Raw genomic sequence first — 20,970 nt, forward strand, 5'->3', positions numbered from 1 at the left:
GAGTATCTGTCAGACAGATACACCAACCTGGATTGTGGAATAAAGAAAAACACATTCTAGATTTTCAAATAAAGGAAAAGGGAATTCTAATTTATCACCTTGCAGTGATTTGACACATGGAAAACTAAAACTCAGGGAAGAAAATCACAACCTACTGCCAATATGTCAGCATTTAGAACTTTCTATTCTACAACCTTGCATCTTGTATAGAAATATGGCCACCTAAAATAGAAAATAAAAAAAATTAATTTTATTATGTTCTCTTGACCACCAATTTTCTCCTAGTAGGAAAAAAAGACTGCTACCTATTTTCCATAAAAAAACCTTTGTAGCGGTCCCAGAGGAAAAGTCAAAAGTTTGACTTGAAAAACGGAGCTACTTCAAAAGCATTGTCAAACAGAGGTGAAGGTTTCTTAAAAATGCATAAATTAAAGTGTGGTGTATTCATAAATATCTCCGTAACTTTACACAGTATATTTGTGAGAGAGGTGCACATTTAGGGGAGGTACAGAATTGCTGTAAAACTAACTGAAATAAAGTAGAAAATCGATTTGTTTATTAGCTCCTGTTTGGGCTCTCTGTGTGTGTGCGTGTGTGTGTGTGCATGTGTGTGAAAAATGAAAGAAAAATGGAGAGTTTTTTTCAATAATAAAAAGGGAGTTGCACTGCAGGGCCCCTAAAGCTTGTGAAAAATTAAACTCGACGGATTCAAACTGTCCTATTTCCACTTCAAAAGAGAAGAGGCACTGAGCTCTTCCCAACTTATCTTCAAACGCCCAGCACCCTAGAAAGTTTCTTTAAAAAAAATAAAGTCTCTAGTTCCCCCAAGCACTGTACCCGTTACTGTAGCTGCTGTCTCTCCCTCTTCTAATTATACCCATGTGAGTCTATTAATCAACTTGTAAATTATTTAGAGAGCCATGCGCTGTCTTCAGCCAATACAAACACACTGCATGCAAAGACTTGCTGAAAACCAATGGAGCTCCCAAAGGGTCTCTGCAATGTTCAGACAGCTTGCAGCTCGCCAGTACAGCACTCTTAAAAACAAGAAATAACACCAAGCTTACCCCCTCAGATATCAAGATTTACTCAGCCTTTCAACTCTGAAACTCTGCTCGAGTTTTTAACAAAGAGGAAGCTGCTCCATTGTCAAATCTGTGTTTCATGCTCAGTGATGAGAATATTAATTTGATGTCAAAAAAAACAAACAAACAAACAAACAACCCACCCCAAACCAAGCAAAGTGTTTTCAGTGAGGCTGTGATCACAATCACCAGGGGACCCCAACTTTCAGAGGCTACACCAAAAAGCACCCCTTTAAAACCATGGCAATTTAAAATAAGGGGAAAAGGAAGCTGTATTTGTACAAGTAATAGTTTTCATTAGAAAACAGGAGAAATTAGGGAATTCCAGATTTTACCCCCTACGTGCAGACTGCCATTGGGGACAGCTTCAGATATTACTACTTTAAAAAAATAGAAAAAGGAAGGGGAAAAAAACAACACAGATTGTGTGTGTTCAACTCTAACAGGCTGCAAACAGTGCAATGTTACCTGTGTTCCACGAGTCACTTCTCTTACCACCTGAATCTTCATTTTGGTGGGAAAAAAACCAATTACCCAAACTAATAGCAGTTCTCCCAGCTGAAAAGCAGAATCTTACTGGTTTGGCAGTGGTTTTTTTCTCTGTGCTGCTTTCCTGTCATCTCACTTTTCTTGGCTCTATTTTTTACAGCCTCACAAACAGATATATTGATTAGCAGTGATCACTCCATGCTATTTCATCACAAAAACTGGGCAGAATGACACGCAAATTTCAACTGACTGATGACCTTCCCTATCTTTGTGATGCCCCCCAAAATGCTCCTGCTTGTCTTTTCATTAATAAAATGCAAACAACTCAAGGGGAAAACACCAGGGACATTTAGGTGGGGAAATCAAAAATGTTTTCTGCAATTTTTTTGTTCTCCCAGGATATCAAATTCTGACAGACATCTTTAAGATGGTGAACAAAGATCCTGCAGATGGAACGTTCAGTTACTGTGTTTTCAGTGAGACAGGTCCAGCAGTCCAGCCCTCCTCAGAACTGGAGCAACCTGGGGACAGGAATTCTGCTTAAAGGTCTCCTTCAGGCCTGTGGGGGGTCTAAGAAAGGCCTTTCTACACAGGCATGATCTGTCCAGGGGAGGGCCAAGTCTATGGAACTGCCTCCTCAGAACATTTCAGAAGGAATCAAACCAAATAAACTGATTTATGGGACTTGTCTTGCTGCCAGTGGGAGGGCTCTGGCCACTGCCCTCACCTCTTACTCCATTTCTTCCCAGGCTGCCCAAATGGTGGGTGCTGAATTTAGCATTATTGGCCAAGAGTTAATCTAACTGGAGTTAGTGACCACAAGAGTGGTCTCAGACTCCAATGTTGGTAATTTTCTGCCCAGAGTACAGTTAATAACAACTACCCAGTGTTCAGTGAAACCACAACATCCTAAAGGAACAGTCTCTGCATTTCAGACTGCTTGTCCAAAGCCACTCTGTGTTTATGACAGGCAGAAAGCTGTCAGGTTGCTGAACTAATCACCAAAAATGCATTTTTCAATATCTAGTGTGCACCTACTGTAGACTAGAACATCCTGGGAATTAAAAAATTAATGGGCTCAAAAATATCTGCTGCCTTCATTAAGCAAAATAAATCACCATTTACAAAATGGAGGGTTTTGACAAAAAGGAAATACCCGGAAATACAGAAAATGGGAATACTGGGTTGCCTTTTGGGGTGAATAACAGAGTTGTCTGGGCTGTTCTGAAATACATGATGTGTACATGAAGCAGCAGCACAGCAAAGACAGCACAAAGAATGTTCATGAATCCTAAAGCCATGAAGAGATCTGGGTTAGCCAAGCAGAACTGGAGCAGAACAGACAGTGGGCAGCCTCAGTAACTCAATAATGAGCCAGCTTTGAACAGGCTGGGGCTTGAGCCTTGTTACAGCACCACAACACGCCCTGTTGGCACATCTTAGATCACTAATTGTATGCAATCAGTGGTGTCCACAAGAAGGGAAACACGCTGAGATCAGTCCCCTGGGGAAGCATTTTAAGAATATATGAGGCATGCCCTCAAGATTTTATGGCACCGGTTTCGTTTTGACAAGTAATGATTTGAGAACAACATTTTCCAGGGTCTGCCTTTGGTTCCACTGTCCTGTGCCAATGTCACTTGCAGGATTCCTCACCCACAGGAACAGCTAAGCCTCCTTGCAACCAGAAATGTAATGAAAAGGTTGAAGTTCTAATTGCTTTTCCACTTACGGCACTGTCTGATATTGACTACGCCGAGTCTTTTCAAGTGAGATTTTCTGGAAACTGACTGCAGTCAATAATAGCAGGAGAATCTTTTCCCTGTTTTAACCTGGTCTGCAGCAAGAGAGCAAAGATGCAAAGATTCTTTGCCCACCTTTCCTCTTCAGTACCCTGTGTTATTCCATTTTCTCCAAGCCTCTTGTGAGGGCAATAATGAATTCTTGTTAGTGTTTACTAATGTAAATTCATTCTTTGTTATCCCTGGGAGAGGAGGATTAGCAAAATGACAGAACTTATTATTTCTGGTTTTGCTAGATGATATTTATCTTTATTCAGCCCTTAATTCTGTGCTGTGTCCCACCAAATAAAATATATATATATGCATACCAGCAAATCTAAGGGAGAATTTTTAGCATAATGCCCAGAAATATAGTTATGATCCCTATTAACATTCAGAAGTGTTGTACAGCTTTATCTGTGCATGCTGTATTTAAAAAACTAATCTAAATCTGAAATAATTTCTAATTTGGAGGAAGAAAGGAATTACAACTTCAATTTCATTTTCCTGAAATGAAAGCAGCTCCCTTGGACTAAGGATGTGCATATTTTTAGGACTGGCTAAAAATTATGATCTGTGCAATTATTTTACTCTACTGGGAATTCATCTCCTTTAAGGAACTTTAATGGTTAAGATGAAGTTTATAAAACACACAAAGAACATTTTAGTGAAGGAAGCTCTTAAAGGACCTATCTTGGAATGAACAGATTATCCCAACTCCCATCTCAGCCATAACTGAAACTTAGGGAGTGAGGTATTTACAGTCCTCTTCACAGAGATGAGCAGACAGTGAAATTACAGAATGCACACAAGATTCTGAAATCAGTGGATACCATGAAAGACAGGCTCAGAGCTTAAAAGTATCTCCATGTGTGAGTTAAATTGCACACAAAACCAGCCACATTCAGGTCAACCAGATTGCACAGGAAGGAATTATTCCCACACCTGGAGACCTCAGGTCCACTGCACAATGTGCTCTGAGATCTCACACCTTTGAGTTAAATGGCCATTCTGGGTATCTCTAACTCAGAAAATCCCCTGCTAGATCTCTGTGCCTGTTCCAGAGGACCCAACTTCTCTCTTCCAGCCTGCAGAGATTCCTGCTTTCCATTCCCATGGTTCCCACATCAGCTCCTACTCCCAGCAGTGTGGTGGCTGCCACAGGAAATGAATGCATTGAGCTGGGTGACTGCATTAGGAATAAATACAATCCATTCACTGGAGATGAAGTTCAGAGTTAAAATGCATTATCCTGTGGCTTGATAAAGTGCCCAACAGAGGGATGGCACCCCCAAAGCTGCAGGCTGCCAAAGATCTTTTGGAAATGCCTGGGAAAAGTCCTGCATCTCTTGGTCTGGTATCAAGAGAACCTCAGTTAGTTTCATAGGCTCCTGTTTCAGAACTGTCTAATTCAGCCTCAGAATTAAGCTATTGTGCAAAAAACAAAGGAGATTTTCAAGCTTTCCACCTTACCAAATAAATTTCTTTGCTAAAAATAAAGGACAGTCAAGATTTCTCTTTGCTCAGGGGGGCTTTGCTCAAAATTCCATTAATACTGTAGCTTAACTGAGATTTCCCCATCTTCAGCATGATTGTCTCCTTGTGTTTGTACCACTGGAAACCATTGGGGCTGTTGCCAGAAATAGCACTGAAAGTTTGTCTTCCAGGCCATTGCAATTTGGCAAAATAAACATTCTTCCACCCTCCTGCAATACTACTTCTCTTCTTTAACTACAGATATTCTCTGATTTCCAACACCCACCACACACAGACAGCAGGACACCTGTAACAGGCAGACAGGTTTAAGCTGCTGCCCTGAAGAGCTTACAGTATTTATGATTTATCTGAAATCCCTGCAGAGCCTTCCAAAAGCAAAATATGCTCAACATTTCGTTGTGGCAGTCCCCTCCCACAACCAAAAATGCTGATAGAAAGGAAGTACAAAGAAACATTATGTTTAAATTTAAAATATTTACATGAAAGTAGAGGCAACTATGGTAGGATTCTAAAAGTCAACATCCAAATGTAAAATGAAACACAATATTGTGCTTTGAAAGCAGTTTAACACAATAGTGTGCTTTAAAAACAGTTTAAGCTGATATCAGAATTCTAATTTTGATTTAGAGATTAAAACCATGGAATTCAGATTTGGAATGTGCAGGAGAAATCTGAATTTTACTGGAACAGTGAATATTTCCTTTGAAGATCTAAAACCCCCTTAGAAATCTAACTTCTGTTATGCAGTGCTACAAATCCCACGGAATGAGCAGAATTAATTGACTTTCAGGTTACTCTGATTAGAATCTGACCAACAAAAATTCACACACAATTTAGCTTTTGCTACAGATTTGTAACTACAGTGTAATGAGACAACAACGTGCCCTACCTGGGCATCCATTGTCAATGTAAGGCTTAACGAGTTCTCCGAGTTTTGTGTTGTCTGCAACAGCTTCCTTTAGCAGTTGCCCACAGCAAACTAACAGGAAGGAAGAACAAAAAAGATACAAGGTTAAATTTTAAAAAGGAGGCAACAAAGAAAAGAAAAAAAAAAACCAACCCAGAAGCTGCATACTGGAATAAGGTCACTGAATAAAATAAAAGTTGTGTGTTTTTTGAGTTTGTTGTTAGGATTTTTGGGGTTTTTTTGGCCAAGCAGAGTGAAAAGCAAGGAGACTGAGGATATGGAATAATAATAATAAAAAAGAATACATTTGGAAAAGAACATATTAAAAATTGAGAGAATGATATTAATCAAATTTATTTCTGAAATAACAACTCAAGGGATTGCTAGTGGCTTCCACTTTTGATAAACTTGTAATTACTGAATAAAGTTCCAGCTGCTGAACAGCATCTGAACCACACTGCTGGAGGTGCAGCATAATGCTCAGCTCAGGGAAAGGCCTCCCTGGATCATTTAATGATTGTGTAAGAATTACATTTTAAAAACTGTGCTAATGCAATATTATCATTGATTTCCAACACACAGAACTCCAGGAGATGCAGATTTCAAGTTTGAGCCAGGACAGCTGTACATGAAATATTGCTGCCTTGGGCTTGGAGAGCACTGGCTGCCCCAGGTGATGGAGTTTACAGAGAGGGAACCAAGACAAGGAGAGGTCACACAACAGCACAAATCCTGGTTACAACTCCAATTTGGTAAATATTAGGTAAAGGTCCCCCTGTATATTATTGAATTAATAATCTTACATGGATTCCTTTCTTCTGGAACCAATGGTACCAACAGGCACTGACTTGAATGGAAGAAGATGGAGCCCTTCCACCTTCCACCAGTTAATCCCACTGCCAGGCCACCAGGAGTGAGAACCACCCCCCAGCAGCGTTTCTGGGCCACAGCTGATAGAAGTTCAATGTTTAAGTGACAATTTGAACAGTCACCAGTTGTCCTGGAGAAGCAAATTAATATTCACAATAAACAGTGTAAAAACATAACAGAAACTCAGTGCACAGACCCCAGTTTAAGACACCTAAAATTTACACACCTAAATTCAATCCAATTAATGAGATTATTTAAATATAGATTTAAATTTTTAAGCCTGTGCTTCAAGCCCAATGGCCTAATAGAAACGAAGTGTATGCTGAGTATTATTCTGAAAAATCATAGTCTTCCAACTCTGTATTAAATACTTAATTCTTCCAATATTTGGGTTACAGAATAATTAAAATAAAAGTCAACATATGGGTAAAGCAGTGGTAATGATTTTTAATAAAAAGAGCTGCAACTCTCTCATAAAGTAGTCACTTTAAAAAAAAAAATGCAAATTTTGACCTAGATGGAACACTACAAAACTTGCAGTTTTAGAAAGTTAAAAAAAATTTCAAAAGGACAAGAACAAAATCATTTTTAATACATTCAATCATGTTTTGTTTTCTTTAAGCCAATTACACAACTATTAAAAATACAGCTTTGAATACATCTACCAGTATTTCTTTTTTCACATGATATTTTAAAATACAGCAAAGGCACAATAACTGACAGCAGAAATATTCTATCCAACCTGCCTTCTGCTTAACTAAGAGGATGTGACTAATCTGCAAATTTTACACCAACCAGACATTTGTTTAAAATAATTTATGGCTACTCCACTGTTAGAAGCCATTGCAGAACATGGCAAAAATTGCACTGATCCCATCACCAACCTGCACTTTCAAATCACAGAACTTTTTAACATTTAAATGCTAACCATGAACAAGTCTCATGCAGAATTTTTTGGACCTCCTTTACAAAAGAAAGATGATGCACTTTTAACTAATTCCTTCATTTTCTCACACATTACTTCAGATGTGCAGAGCCTGAGTCTTCCCTAAAGTTCAGAGTGGATTTTTATTTCAGAAGTGCCCCAGTTTTGGTCAGACAGCTGAAACTGCAGACATTACTCATGATCCACTGATCCACAGAAGAATTCAGAGCACTACAGGAGTCTAACAATAGAAAAATACAGATGTAAAGGGTATAAAAAATGATGAAATGACGACTAAAAAAACGTCAGAGCTGGTTTGTCACAGCATATATCCTTGGTTTACACTTCTTCATTCAAATACTTTTCACTTCCCTCAAAAATCTGACATCCACAGCGATGGACAAAGAGAGACATTTTATAAGCAAGTAAGAAAGACAGGCAGCAAAAGATAAATGATCAAAAAGAGAGAAAGGGGGAATTGAGCAAAGTGCATATTTACTGAGAACTTACTGTTGACAACATCATATTTCTGAGCTATTAGTGCTGCCTGCAGGCTCTTCCCACTGCCTGGGGGGCCACAAAAGAGGATCCGTGGTGTAAAGGGGGCAGCAGATCGGTGCCGGCTTTGGACAAAGGCAAGAACTAGAACAGGAGAGAAAGGCAAAAAATACAGGTTTTAACCTATTTCTTTTAAAAAATTAAATATAAACATCGATTAACTACTCTCTTTAAAAAAAAAAAAAAAATATTGTCATGTTAATCATGGTTTATTTTATCACTGAAACATCCAGAGTCTGCACCCAAAATCAGGACCCTGATAAAACTGTCCTGTCAGCAATTGACTCTGAGAGGCATTTTAGAAATCTCACTATCATTACACTCCTCTTTCTTTCATCAGTGCCTGTCAAACCATTTTAAAGAGCAGATTCAATTAATAATTGCTCTCTTACCATGTTGTTTTTAGCAGAAGTAATTTTTGCTTGATAGCTACAATTTTACCATGCAAATTATAGAGGGCTGTAATTACATTTAATACTTTCTGCAGTTTCTGAACAAACATTTAAGTGTAAAAACTCGGGATGTTAAATTAATGACATTTATCCAGCTGTGTGTGATTAAGACTCCTAATTACAATATTACAGACTTGTAGCATAGTGTGTCATGACACTGCTCAGCATTGACAACACAGAAGTGTGGGGATGTTTTATTCTTTTACCCATCATTTTTGTGTAACTTGTAAAGAGTATTTGAGCTTCTCTGCCTGGTTCCACTCATTTGCTGGACATCATCCTCCTAAATTTTGCATCAAGCAGGAAATAGCACCTTCGGGTCAACCTGCAGGTTATGAAGCTTTGGAAAGACCACAGGACATGTGAAACATCATCAGCATTGCCACATTTTAGAGATCTGGACTTTGTTACAATCTCAAAAGAGAACCTGAGAGATCACCAAGAAGCCAGAAGATGTCACAGCTTTGGCAGTGAGGACAAATTGGGATCATATTTGGACGTAGCTGTGCCCCTTTGATGGCTGACAATACCAGAGAAGGGAGCAGCTCAAACCATGCAAGTTTTCCAGGGATCAAAGAGTCAAATTCCAAGACTAAACTTTATGGCACTGCTCCCACCTGCCGTGGTTGGCCAGGATTAAAGCAGCAAGGACACATCTGCACAGGTTTTGATTCCTCTGTGACTGCAGTGGATACAACTAAAGGCGAGCCCAGACAAGCTGCAGCCTCTCTCTGTTTTTGTGAGATCTTCAATTCCAATAAAAGACTCTTTAGAGAGTCCTTGCAATAAAGAAAAGTGTTTTAGTCTAAGGAATAGGACAAGCTTAAACATGAGTGTTGGTGTGAGTCATAAACTATATTAAAAAAGCACAAAAGGATTGGTGGAGAACATCCTGAGGATCAGGATTTAAAGTGCCATTGTCAACACATTGCTCTGTACCAACAATTTTTCAGAGAACCCTCCCTTAGACACTTTTGTATGATTATAAAATCTTTTCTAATAAAGAAGCATCTCCAGCAAACTCCAATTTCTACACAGCAGACCTAAAGTATTGAGAAACTAAAACTGCAACCACATGGGATTGTATCCATCTCTTTATGCTGTACTGGAATCCTGCTGACCAACTGAACTGGGTGTCACATCCCACAGTAGGACAGCAGCAACTGCATTCAAGTTCACAAAATTTTATAATTGTGTGAAACAATCCACAATACTGCTCATATTTATGACAGATCTTCTCTTTCTTTTTTAACTCTAGAAGGGGCAATAAAAATACGTAACCAAAAACCTGGAAAATCCTACCAGAAAATAGTGTGTTCCTAAACCCTGAATATCAGCTACCCAAGCAGTGCTCCAGTTATTCTGAATATTTTCCATAACCCAGTGCATTGAAAAGCACAAACATTACAGGCAGAGCACCCTGCTTACAAATGATGCTTAATTTGCAGTAAATAACCAAGTTAATTAGGAGTAATGATCCCCTAGACAGTCTCCACATCTAATTATTCTTTAAAAAAAATCTGGCTGCTTGATGCACTGCAGAAAAAAGATCTAGAGAGGATTTTTTCATTCCAGTTCTCAATTTATCTCACTACATTATTAATTAATAATAATTAATATTCAGGCACTCGCATTTTTATTTACAATTCAAGGCATGAATTCTTTATGAATGATGATATGAACTTTTAAATTTAATTAAGTAATTTAGAGGTAATTAATGTGTAAATTCAGCATATAAACTTCCTACTTGTTTATCTTAAAAGTGCAGCACTTGTTATTAAAAAAAAAGACCTTTTTGAGATGCAAAATTACTGGGATATAACAGATCATCTGCAGACTGACAGCTACAAAGTACATCATCAATTGGTCTTTCTGGCAGTTTCCTTATTCTCTTCTAGAAGGATCAACATTAAAAGTCAGACTGCATTACACTCAAGCAAAGGGAAACAAGAATTGTTGAACAGGAAAGCTCCCAGCACAAGCAGCTTTGAAACAATGAAATGTTTAAAATGCTCAGCTTTGAACTACCCCTCCTTGTTGTTCTGACTTTGGAAGGTACTGGCCCTTTGGGAGACGAACAATGGAGCCACAGGGCTCCCTTTTGGAAGGGACACTCACAGGAATGACATTTGCTCTACTGAGTCAGCTGTTCCTTGGCAGGACTGTGAACTAAGAATTTCCAGTTATCTGCTCTTACTCCAGTAAAATAATTACCAGGAACAGCCCAAATGCTGTTCTAGAGAGAGCACAACTCAGCTGGGAGCCATCTGTGTTGCCTAATCCTACAAACTGACTCTAACAGCCAGGAACTACCCCTCAAACAGGACTTTCTCAGCTGTCAGGCTTGCCACAAAGCACATATTTACCTTGTGACAGAACATCCACAGAGGGCTGGTCTGCATTGATCGATTTCAGAACTTTCTGGTAGATGTGGAAAATCTCTGGGAACTTTCTGTGATATTCCAGCAGCTTCTTGGACACCTCCTGCTCAGAGAGATCTTGGGGTTTCACCAACCTCTGCTGCACCACGGGGTCACTTGGCCAGTTGAAGGTTGTGTGGAAAACCTCTACAGAGAGCACATGGTTAGGAACTAAGAGCATGATTTATCAGGTCTCTAGTTAAGAATGCCCCTCTTAATTTCACCCCCAAAACATCCAACCTTATTTTTTTATTGAGCAACGTCAGGATTTTATCTCATGATGGATGATTGATATAAAACTCAACAGACATTACAGAGCTGAGTCTATTTGACAGCTTATTTTATTTAATGGAAATGCTTTTATTTAACCTAAAAGCAGCCCTGCACCTCAGAAACAAAGCAGGACCTAGCAGAGATGCACAGCAAAATCGTAAACTCATATGGACAGATCTAACTGTATCAAATATTCTGTACTGCCACATCCACTGTTTGCAGGCTCCATAATGAGCTTTACATTTCCTTGTATTCTATTGGCACTGCAAATAATGCAATGCCAACAAATACCATTTCCAAACAAATTTATAATTACAAATTCCTACTGATCCTTAAAGGGATCCCATTGAAATTTTAGCCCCATCAGTACTACAGTGTTTCTAAGACCAAACAACACTCTGGTTTGTAGTGGAGGTCAGGAACAAACATACTGCACCTTGTGTGAGGGGATCAAGCCTCTTCCCACCACTCCTCTCAATCAGCACAGTGTCTGGGGCATAAAGCATAACTAGGCAACAAAAAGGGAAAAAAAAGAAGAAAGAAAAAAAATGTAGCTCTTGTTAATCACTTGCTTTATTCCCTGTAACTGTTCAGATGTATCCCAAGATTAAAGGTGGCTGAATTTATCTCAAGCTCATTTGTCTCATTCTCATTTCCCAGCATTCTCCCTGCAAATATTTTACTTCACTTTTAATCAGAATTTTGCTGCACCTCCTGTACAATACGGTGGGATAAAATATCCATGAATCCAGTACCCATGGGCACTAACTGTCCCCATTATCCAAAAAACACCAGCAGCAGCAATAGAAAATTGTCTCTGGAGCCTCAGACAGAAGTTCCCACTGAGCACTCGAGACTGATTCTCTTCTACACCACAAACCATTACTTTTCACCCAGGTACTTCAGTGGTGAGACCAGTGAAACTAATTTTTTTTATAATCTCACAGAAAAGTCTTCAAACTTGATTAGAAAGCATCAAAAGAGGAAGAATCTGTCAGATCCCAGGGTTGCTTTTGGCTAATCATGCTCACAGTTAAACACTGTAATTTAATTACTATTTTCAGTGCATTTGATTACAAATTTCAAGGTTTCAAACAAGTTCTTTTTATGATTTTCTTCTCTGTATCAAATGGCTTTTTCAGGCACTTTTCTCCCTGTTAAGGTACTCACACACTGTAAATCTCATCCCCTCTCAATCTTCTTTTTGATTAACTAGACAGACTGAGCTTTAAGATTCTCATTCAGGTCTTGGTGGCACAGATATAATTGTGAGCAAAACTCAACTTCAGATGTTATTAGGTATATTAAAAATACATGCAAGTACTAGACATTAAACATTTTTGCCTAACTCTACTGCAGTGATTCTGAATTCTTCATTAACAGTTGAATATCATCCAAATCAAATCCAAAGTGACAATTCATCAAGTTGGATAACACTCCGTTCACTGTGCACTGGCAAGCTCTGCACTTATCATTTCACACTGCATTCCACACAACTGCAGTAATTTCTTACATTCTAAGTAGGTCTTTTAATGATAATTTGGGACAACTGGCTTCTCCTGTATGGCAAGGGCAGCTGTCAAGGTCTTGTCTATCAGCCCTTTGCCAGTAAAACATTCCACCCAAAGCCAGCCAGAATCCACCCACACTCTGAAAGGTCAAGCTTAAAGTCGTGTTTCCACTTTCCTTGGTGAAGTTTACATTCCCTAATTCAACAGAAGCATAAATTTGTATTTAATACATGAGGAACTGATTTAGTCCAAGGATAAAAGCTGATTTTTAGAGAGGGAAGTCAGGAGTAAAGCTACTTGGAGCTGCTCAGAGACACTTGGTGCAGAGTCTGGAATTTAGAGAGCTCTGATGAGGAAGGAGAAAAGGGTGTGAAAGACAGGGCTTAAGGTCTCCCAGGCTACCTCAGGCTTTCAAGTGACTCTGAACCCTACTGAAACATTCTGGTGTCTGGTGACTCTGTCTCCAGCATTGGTATTGAATTTATGGAGGATTTTTTGGACAAACCCATCTAGTCTTTCCTCTTGGATGCAATCACACATAAACCTTGTACTGCTTACCAACATGCCTAGGAAAAATGCCAGATGATTGCAGCATCCACGCCTGCTCCTGATTTTCAGGAAAGCCTTCCAAAATCCATCCCTATTGAACAAAAACATGCAACAGTTATTGATCCTGGAAGAGAAAAAAACCCAAAATTAATCCTAAATATCAGTGTTATTTGCACAAACATTACCTCATTCTGATCCATCCACAGAACAGTATTTCTCATGGATACTTGTGAGAGAAGAAAGCAAACATGGAGCACTGATATTTTTGTGAAATGCATGCACTGATTCCACTGCCACACAGCAATGGGAACTTATGGATCGTAGCAATTTTTTTTTTTCATGTTTCAATCTTAAAAAAACCCAAACAAAACCAAACCAACTTCTATCTTGAATAAAAACAACCCAAAACAATTTCTACAGTTTTGAAATATTCAAAAGGATACCAGCCCACACTGTGTATATAAAAAAAAAGGAGCTAAACAAATCTAAAGACAGATTTAATGCCAAGAATACTAAGGAAAATATGCACGCTTTCATTATTTTCTTAAATTATACAGGAAAACTCACAGTAATGGAACCAGCGTTCCCAGAGCTAATGAAGCAACAGAGCAAAAGAAAGAAAAAAGAAAAAAGAGCCTTTTGCTCCCTTAAGTCCTTGTTATAGCCAGCTAAGTGTTGGATTGAGCATCTTTAAAAAAACATTTACAGATCTGTGAAATACCGTAGGAGAGATGCAGCCTCACTCAGTTTTTGTCTGATGCAGTATTCAAAGTCTAATCCACTTCCCAGTCTCAAGCCTGAAACTTCTGAACTTCCCCTAATTTATCTGTTAGTTGCCTAAGCACACATGTCCTTGCTCTTAAATCCCATCCCTCAAAATAACTTTGTGATATCGCAGTAAATCTGGGAGCCAGCTTTGTACAGAAATAAAGGAGATATTTTAATATTGCATTAGCTGGCAATCATTATCATCTCCCACATAAATCTGGTGCTCTGTCAGTACAGGGTCCAAAGGTTCTCCAAGTATTTCAGGGAAACCTATCTCCAGGACTTCTGTAGGAGGGAATGGGCCATTCCAATTACACAAGAAAATAGAGCAGACTATTTAAAATTCCTTAATTAGCCTGGTTTCAGGAACATGTCATTCTGCTGATAGATGTAGAAAATACGAGACTCGAGTAACTGCAAGCCATTTTTGCCACTCCCAGTGTTTGCTCTGCCAAATTAGAATGAACCACTGGCTAAGGTCACACAGGTGCTGAGAAATCAATTTATCCCTTGGGACTTGCAGAAGGCAAAGCTGCACAACGTTTGTAGTGCTATGCCAGGAAGTTCAGCACTAGTTTGGAATATATTGTGTACAAAATATATATATATATAGGCCCAGATCTTCTAGGGAGAAATGGCATCTGAGGTCTGAGGCAAATAAATCGATGCCAATTTACACAGACAACAAATCTGGCTTATTTTTTCTACTCTTAGTGCAGTGTTTTTTGGAAACTACAGCAAAACAAATGAAAAAAAAAAAAAAAAACAAACCAAAACACCCCACAAAACCTTATTTCACTACTGCTTATGGCTCAAATCACATAATGTGCAACAGGCAGCAAATACAATACTGTACTTTAACAACCCACAGCAAACTTCAAGAGGTTTACATAAAAATTTCAAAGGTCCTTAAAACAGGCAATAAGCAATTTTATAGCAAAAACTTTTGGCTATTTAGGAGAACATAGCTCAATAAAGAGCTTCCAGCAGCAAATATATTTTAAGGCATTAAACAAATGTAAAAGAAACAGTACAAAAACAGTGAGCATTTTGGAGCTGATTTCCAAAGGTCTCTGAGTTGCAGGGTATCAGTCAGTCCCTAATTAGAATACATTATCCATCTACTTGACACTTCAGTGAAATGTCTATTCCACCACAGAGCTGCAGCTTTGTTCAGAACAGGTTTATTGATATTCTGCTGCATTCCCTCTCCATACCCCCAGTGGCTTGGTTCTGTTTTATCACACATCAAAAAGGCCGTATGCTCAGGGCACCCCATGCACAGCTCGGAGCTGGAGGTCTGAACAGCTGCAAGTAGTGTGGTATCACAGGAGGGACAAGCTCCAAGCAGATGTCACAGATAAAATAAAAAAAAAAAAGGGGGGGGAAAAAAAAAAAGGAGTGAAAAGGGAGTGTGGCTTGGGAACAGAGCAAGAGGAAGCGAGACACAGCAGAGCAAGACCTGACTTAAAATATGCCTATCGTGCTTTATGCAAACACTGGTCTTTTTTTGCCCTCCTGACTGTCATTAAAGTGTAATTAGTAACTTCACATGGTAAATTTGTTTCTTTAAGAAGCCATCTATTTTTGGTTCTTGATAGCAGTAACCTTCTACTCATGCATGGATTGCACCTTATCACATCAAGGGTGGAACAAAGGCTAAAAGTGAGAAATTCCATGGTGCCTGCACTCTGTGGTCACTGCTCCCCCTCTTCCAGCTGGGAACCTCCCTCCTTTCCTACATGAACCCTGTAAACAGAGACTCTGCTGCTGCCTTAATGCCAGGTGAGCTGCTCCTTGGAGACCCAGGCCATGCTGAAAATCAGCAACAAGGAAGCACTTTCAAAGCCATCACTTTCCTCTCCAGACTTCAGGAATCTGGAGAAAAGCAAATGCTCAAGGTCATTCCCAAATGTAAATCTCCCTGCTTTGCTGGCAGTTCTCTCAGCTCTGATACCAAGCTTACATACTTTCACTCTTTCCACCACAATAATAATGACTCGGGTATTCAAGTTCCCTCTTGTTATTTGACCTGTACATCCTCCATATTTCTTTTTAATTATCAAATCCAAAAATTGACATTGCCTTTGAATAAAGGAAAAGGAACAGCAGAAAGTAATAATGCTGAATTTTGTGGCATATCAGAAAAAAATCTCAGCCGGAAGCATAAAGGTCATGAATGCAGCTGCTTTTAGGAAAACAAGTAGTCACAACAGTTTTTCCACTTTATTATTCAGTGGTTTTGAATAAGTAGTACATGGTTTTCACTCCCAAATGGAGAAAGGGGTCAGACAATAAGAAAAAAAATAATATCAGTAATAGCTCTGCCAGTATGGATCTAAAATTCTGGAGATTTTCAGAGCATGGCAGACTGAGGAGTGCAGTAGAAATATTGACAACCCAGCTCTTGGAGTCCATCAATATTAGCAGTATGGATGCTGGAAGAAGCTCAAACCTTGCCAAATTTCCCATTAGAAAGGAACCTCTTATGCCCCACATTAGTTTTGTCAGTTGAGTGAGGTGCAAACGTTTTCAGAAGTTCCTTTCTTCTTCGAAAACAGAAAATGTGGTGAATGGGCAGATTCTCCCTGGATAAATCTTTGTAATATCACTTTCTTTGCGGGGAGTTTCACACAGAAAACACGATGATCTTTAGCTACCAAGGTAAAACCAAACAGAACCAATCAAAGCAAAACCAAACAGAGCCATTGCTCTCTTTGCCTTCCCTTTCAAGGGCAGCCACTGCCCTTCTGGGCTGTTTAATACCAATCTCAAGTCATTCTGCCACTTGTTCTGTGAATCACTGGCCTAAGCTTAGTTTCTAAAGATCCTAAGCCTTCAGGAAGCTGGCTCAGCTCTCTCTCTAACACATCCTGAGCAATCTCTCTCCCCTGGCTTTCTCCAGCTCCATGAATTCCCTCCACAACCCCAGCAGTCAGAAGGGCTGCAGCCAACCCTGCAAGATGAAAAGTCTCTGTATCAGCTTCACAAGTCCCAGGCTCGAACATAATGTTTGCAATAAGTTTTCTGTGTGTGCTGCAAGACCTCCCCATCTGATCCTAACTACGTTTGTGTTAGAAGAACACATAACACAGAGCCTCAGCAGAGCTGTTGATCAATAAAAATGTTCTCCTTAGAGAATGCCAGTGACATCTATAAACCCGTGAGTGTCAAAACAACGGCACAAAAAATTCCGTATTCCTACTGTCAGTGGGACAAAAGCTGTGCAATTAATGCCAAGCCAATGACACCACAAGGAGAAATAAAACAAACAGCTGGTGGTACTGTGGTCCAACATACAGCTCCTAATCTAGGAACATTTTCAGTGAAAACATGCTGACTCATGTTTTGAAAGAAATGGCATAAATCTGGTCAATGATGTAAAAACCCTACAGCATTAATTCTATTTTGAATTACACGAGGAAAATATTACATTTAAAATGCATGGATCTGCTTTCAAAGGAGAAAATAATTTGTGGTCACTTTGTGTGTGTCTATCTAATAATGCAAAGATTTTTAATACCATCACACCTTTGAAAAACAAATGATGTGTTTTTCCTAAATCCAGCTGAAACCTTAGCTAGGTTGATACCATCCACTCCATTCTTGCTGAATATCAGGGAAGCTTTATAAAGGGCTTTTTCCCCCCTGGTTCTGTAAGACATCCAGCACTGATTCAGTGCTGCTGGTGACAACAACAGGAACATAAAATGGAGGCAGGACTCTATGCAGCTGTTGGCATTTTAACCACCATGTCACCTTACTCATACATGACCTAATACTTAAAATAACTCACTGAGAGATCCTTCCCTCATTATTGACAGGAGAACTAAAGCCATGCCAACAGTTATAGAAAGCACAGGGAAAAAAAGGTGGAAAATAAGATGGATGCAGAGATGGATGCAGCCTGTGGAGAGCAATGGATTTTGCTTGTACACTGAGAGTAAAACTCACTTTAACAAATACTGGAGAAAGTAGCTGCTGAAAACACGTGTTCTTTTAATCAAGGAAAGAGGCCTATGTGAAAAAAAGGAGCATTTTTGAGAGGTTTTAGAGCTCCTGTTATAAAATAACTAAAAATACCACAAAAATGAACAGGACTCTAGACCCCATGTGTGGTTTTAAACAGGTTCTCCTGCCAGCTGAAGGGCCTAGGTCCTGTGCAGATTTATTACAGATAAAAAAATACATTAAGTGCTACCAGATAGTTGATCTGGAGTGCTAAGTAACTATAATGAGTTAAAATGAAGTAAAATAGCTCAGCTAAAAAGACCTTCAAAGAAAACCAGACAGACCCATATAATTCAAGCACAGCGAATAGCAACGCAAAAGTTTAATTCTACTTTGCAAATTCAATATTAATAGATCAATTATAGAGTAAGGCCTGCAGTATTTTGTAAAGAAAAGTTGATACCACTTAGGATTTCTGCAAATCCCTTTACTTTTTCTGTCTAAGGATCAAAAAAAAAATCGTCGTTTCAGTGTCCCAGATGATGAAACATGGAGCAAGAAACACGGGATCCCACATATCTGAACACAACCAAACCAATTCGGTTGCCTATTTGTGTAAGCTAAGAGTGAACATATTCATCATTACCTAGAAAAGAAGATATTCAAGTGCAGAGTTTCCTAAAACAGGAAGAAAAAGGAGGCACGAGGAGAACTAAATAAAATTGATATTAGTAATGTTAAGACTCTTTTCCACCCCTTTCCTCAAGAAGAGCCAAAACCTTAACATATTGATTTTTATCTATTTTCTGTTTATCTGTTTTGTCCACTCCATCTCTGCCAGTTGCCCCAGGCAATCAACAAAGCTCTGCTTGTTCAGCCTTTGATCATCTCTGTGCTGGAAGATTAGCATATGCATACTCTCATCCTTCCCTTTATCCTGTTAATAAAGCTCCAAACTCCCTCCGCTGATGTTCAAGAAAGCAACCGGCTCCGGAGCCCCCGATGATTTGCCCCCATTCCCTGCTCTGCTCAGGACTTGGAATGCTAAGTACCATGCACGAGTTGTGTAAGTGCTTATCCACCGGCCCTCTGAGGAGCAATTCTTACTTGTTTGATGCAGTCCACGTTTGACAGACGTTCCTGGATCAGATTGGCCCAAAGCGCGTTGGGAATTTTCTAAAGAAAGAACAAAAAAAAAAAAAAGCTGAATATTCACAATTGAGTTCAAAAGGAATTTTACCATGCAGGCACGTTGTGGTTAAAGGTGAAGTGAGATGTCTTCTTGGAAATAAAGAAATAAATAATTCTGTGCGAGTCCCGGGTCATTAACATGAGTTAATGACAAAGAGTTAATAAGGGCACAAAAATCAGTGTTAAAGGGAAGCTGAGCACAGAGCATGAATATCCATGGGGGTTTTGCACACTGACATGGAAGCAGTGCCTAGTTTTGCACACTGACACACACACTGGGCATCAGACCTGCAAAGGGATCCATAAGAACATCACATCCACAAAGCATCCTTTTAACCACAAGTGTCTGACCCTTGACTGCCCCGTGTGTCAGAGGGCTCAGCATCAGGGACCTTGCCAGCTCTCAGTGAGACAAACAGAACCTCAGACACTGAACAAACAACACAAAGAGTCTGACTTTCAGGTTTGTTTCATTGCTTCAAGTAACTCTCATCATCCAAAAAGTTTATTTAAAATGTATTTTATAGTTGAACTTGGTTTATTTTTAAACTCAGGACTATGAGATGGGATGGAAACTGCATGGGCCAATATTTTCAAAGTGCTGTTTAGTTCTGTGACTATGACTTCGTCCATCTCTAGAGATGTTTTGTAAGAAGGTATTTGCTATGGGACAGGAGAACAAAGTTCCTATACAGATTTAACACTCCTCAACATTTCTACCATTGTATTTGATTTCCTGACAAGAAATTAGCAATACTCTTCTTTCCTTCTAGTAAGAATTTGCTTCACTATCTTGCTAATTTAGGCTTTCATTCTATGCTGAACTTGGTTAAACTGTGTTAGCCAGTTTAATTCAAAGTCTAAACTTCCATCCATGCAGCTCAGCCATTAATCATTTCACTAAATGCCTTGTCTTACTCATTCTGTCATTATCGGTAAAATGAATACTGAGAAAAAAAATCTGCAATCAGATTCTCTACCTCCCAATTAAAATAAATTATCCTTCACTGAACAATGTGAGCTTGACTCTCTGTTCCCTGCAGTTCCATATATTGTGGGTTCTCATGTCTTTTTCCTAGCCAGTCTGAAGGGTATAAACTTGAAAATGAGTATTTCTGGAGGCTTGGAGAGGTTGATAGGGCAGGAATCAGATCCTTCTCTGTATTCAAGATAACCTTTCAACATATTTTTCCAATCTGTCACTGATTTTTAATAATAAGACAATTAACTACATCACTGATCAACTAATCCTGGGAGTCGTGACACCTGGAAAAAATGTTCTTTGGACCAACCCCTTTGAACATCAATTCATACAATGAAAAAATGTGGCTGATGGTGTGGAAAGATATCATAAAATCTCCTTCACTAGATGATGAAACAATTACACCAGGAGTGGGGGAAATGCCAGCACAGAAGGCACTTTGAAGGAGGGTGGAGAAAGCTCTCCAGAACACAAAAAAGGGACCAGCGAGGCACAGCCCAGGTGGCCCAGCCAGGCAGGGTTTGCTTGGCTTGTTTCTCTCTTTTTGTCCCCAGCTCTCAGTGCCTCTCCTCACATCAGCCATGCATGAGGCAACACTCAAGCAGGTAAAAGAGGAGGAGGGAAGGAAATTGCTGTGTTTGTTGAGAGTCAGCAGGTCCCAGAGGGTGCTTTGTCAGAGCCTCTCGGTGCCAGAGCCTGCTCGGTGCCTCTGAGCCTGTCACCTTCCAAAGGGGCACCACGCTGCTCCCAGGAACAGCCAG

At 39.4% G+C, this 20,970-nt stretch overlaps 1 protein-coding gene across 6 annotated transcripts in view; it reads right to left on the reverse strand.

Moving 5' to 3' along the window:
* The window catches only part of AK8 (adenylate kinase 8), a 64,237-nt gene that overhangs the window by 32,256 nt on the left and 11,011 nt on the right, over nt 1–20,970 (reverse strand). For all 6 annotated transcript variants that reach the window (XM_069032019.1, XM_069032020.1, XM_069032021.1 and 3 more), the window contains 6 exons: nt 19,144–19,212; nt 13,327–13,408; nt 11,694–11,765; nt 10,931–11,131; nt 8,065–8,196; nt 5,742–5,831 (listed from right to left, as the gene is read on the reverse strand). In XM_069032019.1, the coding sequence (XP_068888120.1) occupies nt 5,742–5,831; nt 8,065–8,196; nt 10,931–11,131; nt 11,694–11,765; nt 13,327–13,408; nt 19,144–19,212 (646 nt within the window). The remainder of the gene's footprint in view (nt 1–5,741; nt 5,832–8,064; nt 8,197–10,930; nt 11,132–11,693; nt 11,766–13,326; nt 13,409–19,143; nt 19,213–20,970) is intronic.

This window comes from Aphelocoma coerulescens, chromosome 17, assembly GCF_041296385.1.
Source record: "Aphelocoma coerulescens isolate FSJ_1873_10779 chromosome 17, UR_Acoe_1.0, whole genome shotgun sequence".
NCBI lineage: Eukaryota > Metazoa > Chordata > Aves > Passeriformes > Corvidae > Aphelocoma > Aphelocoma coerulescens.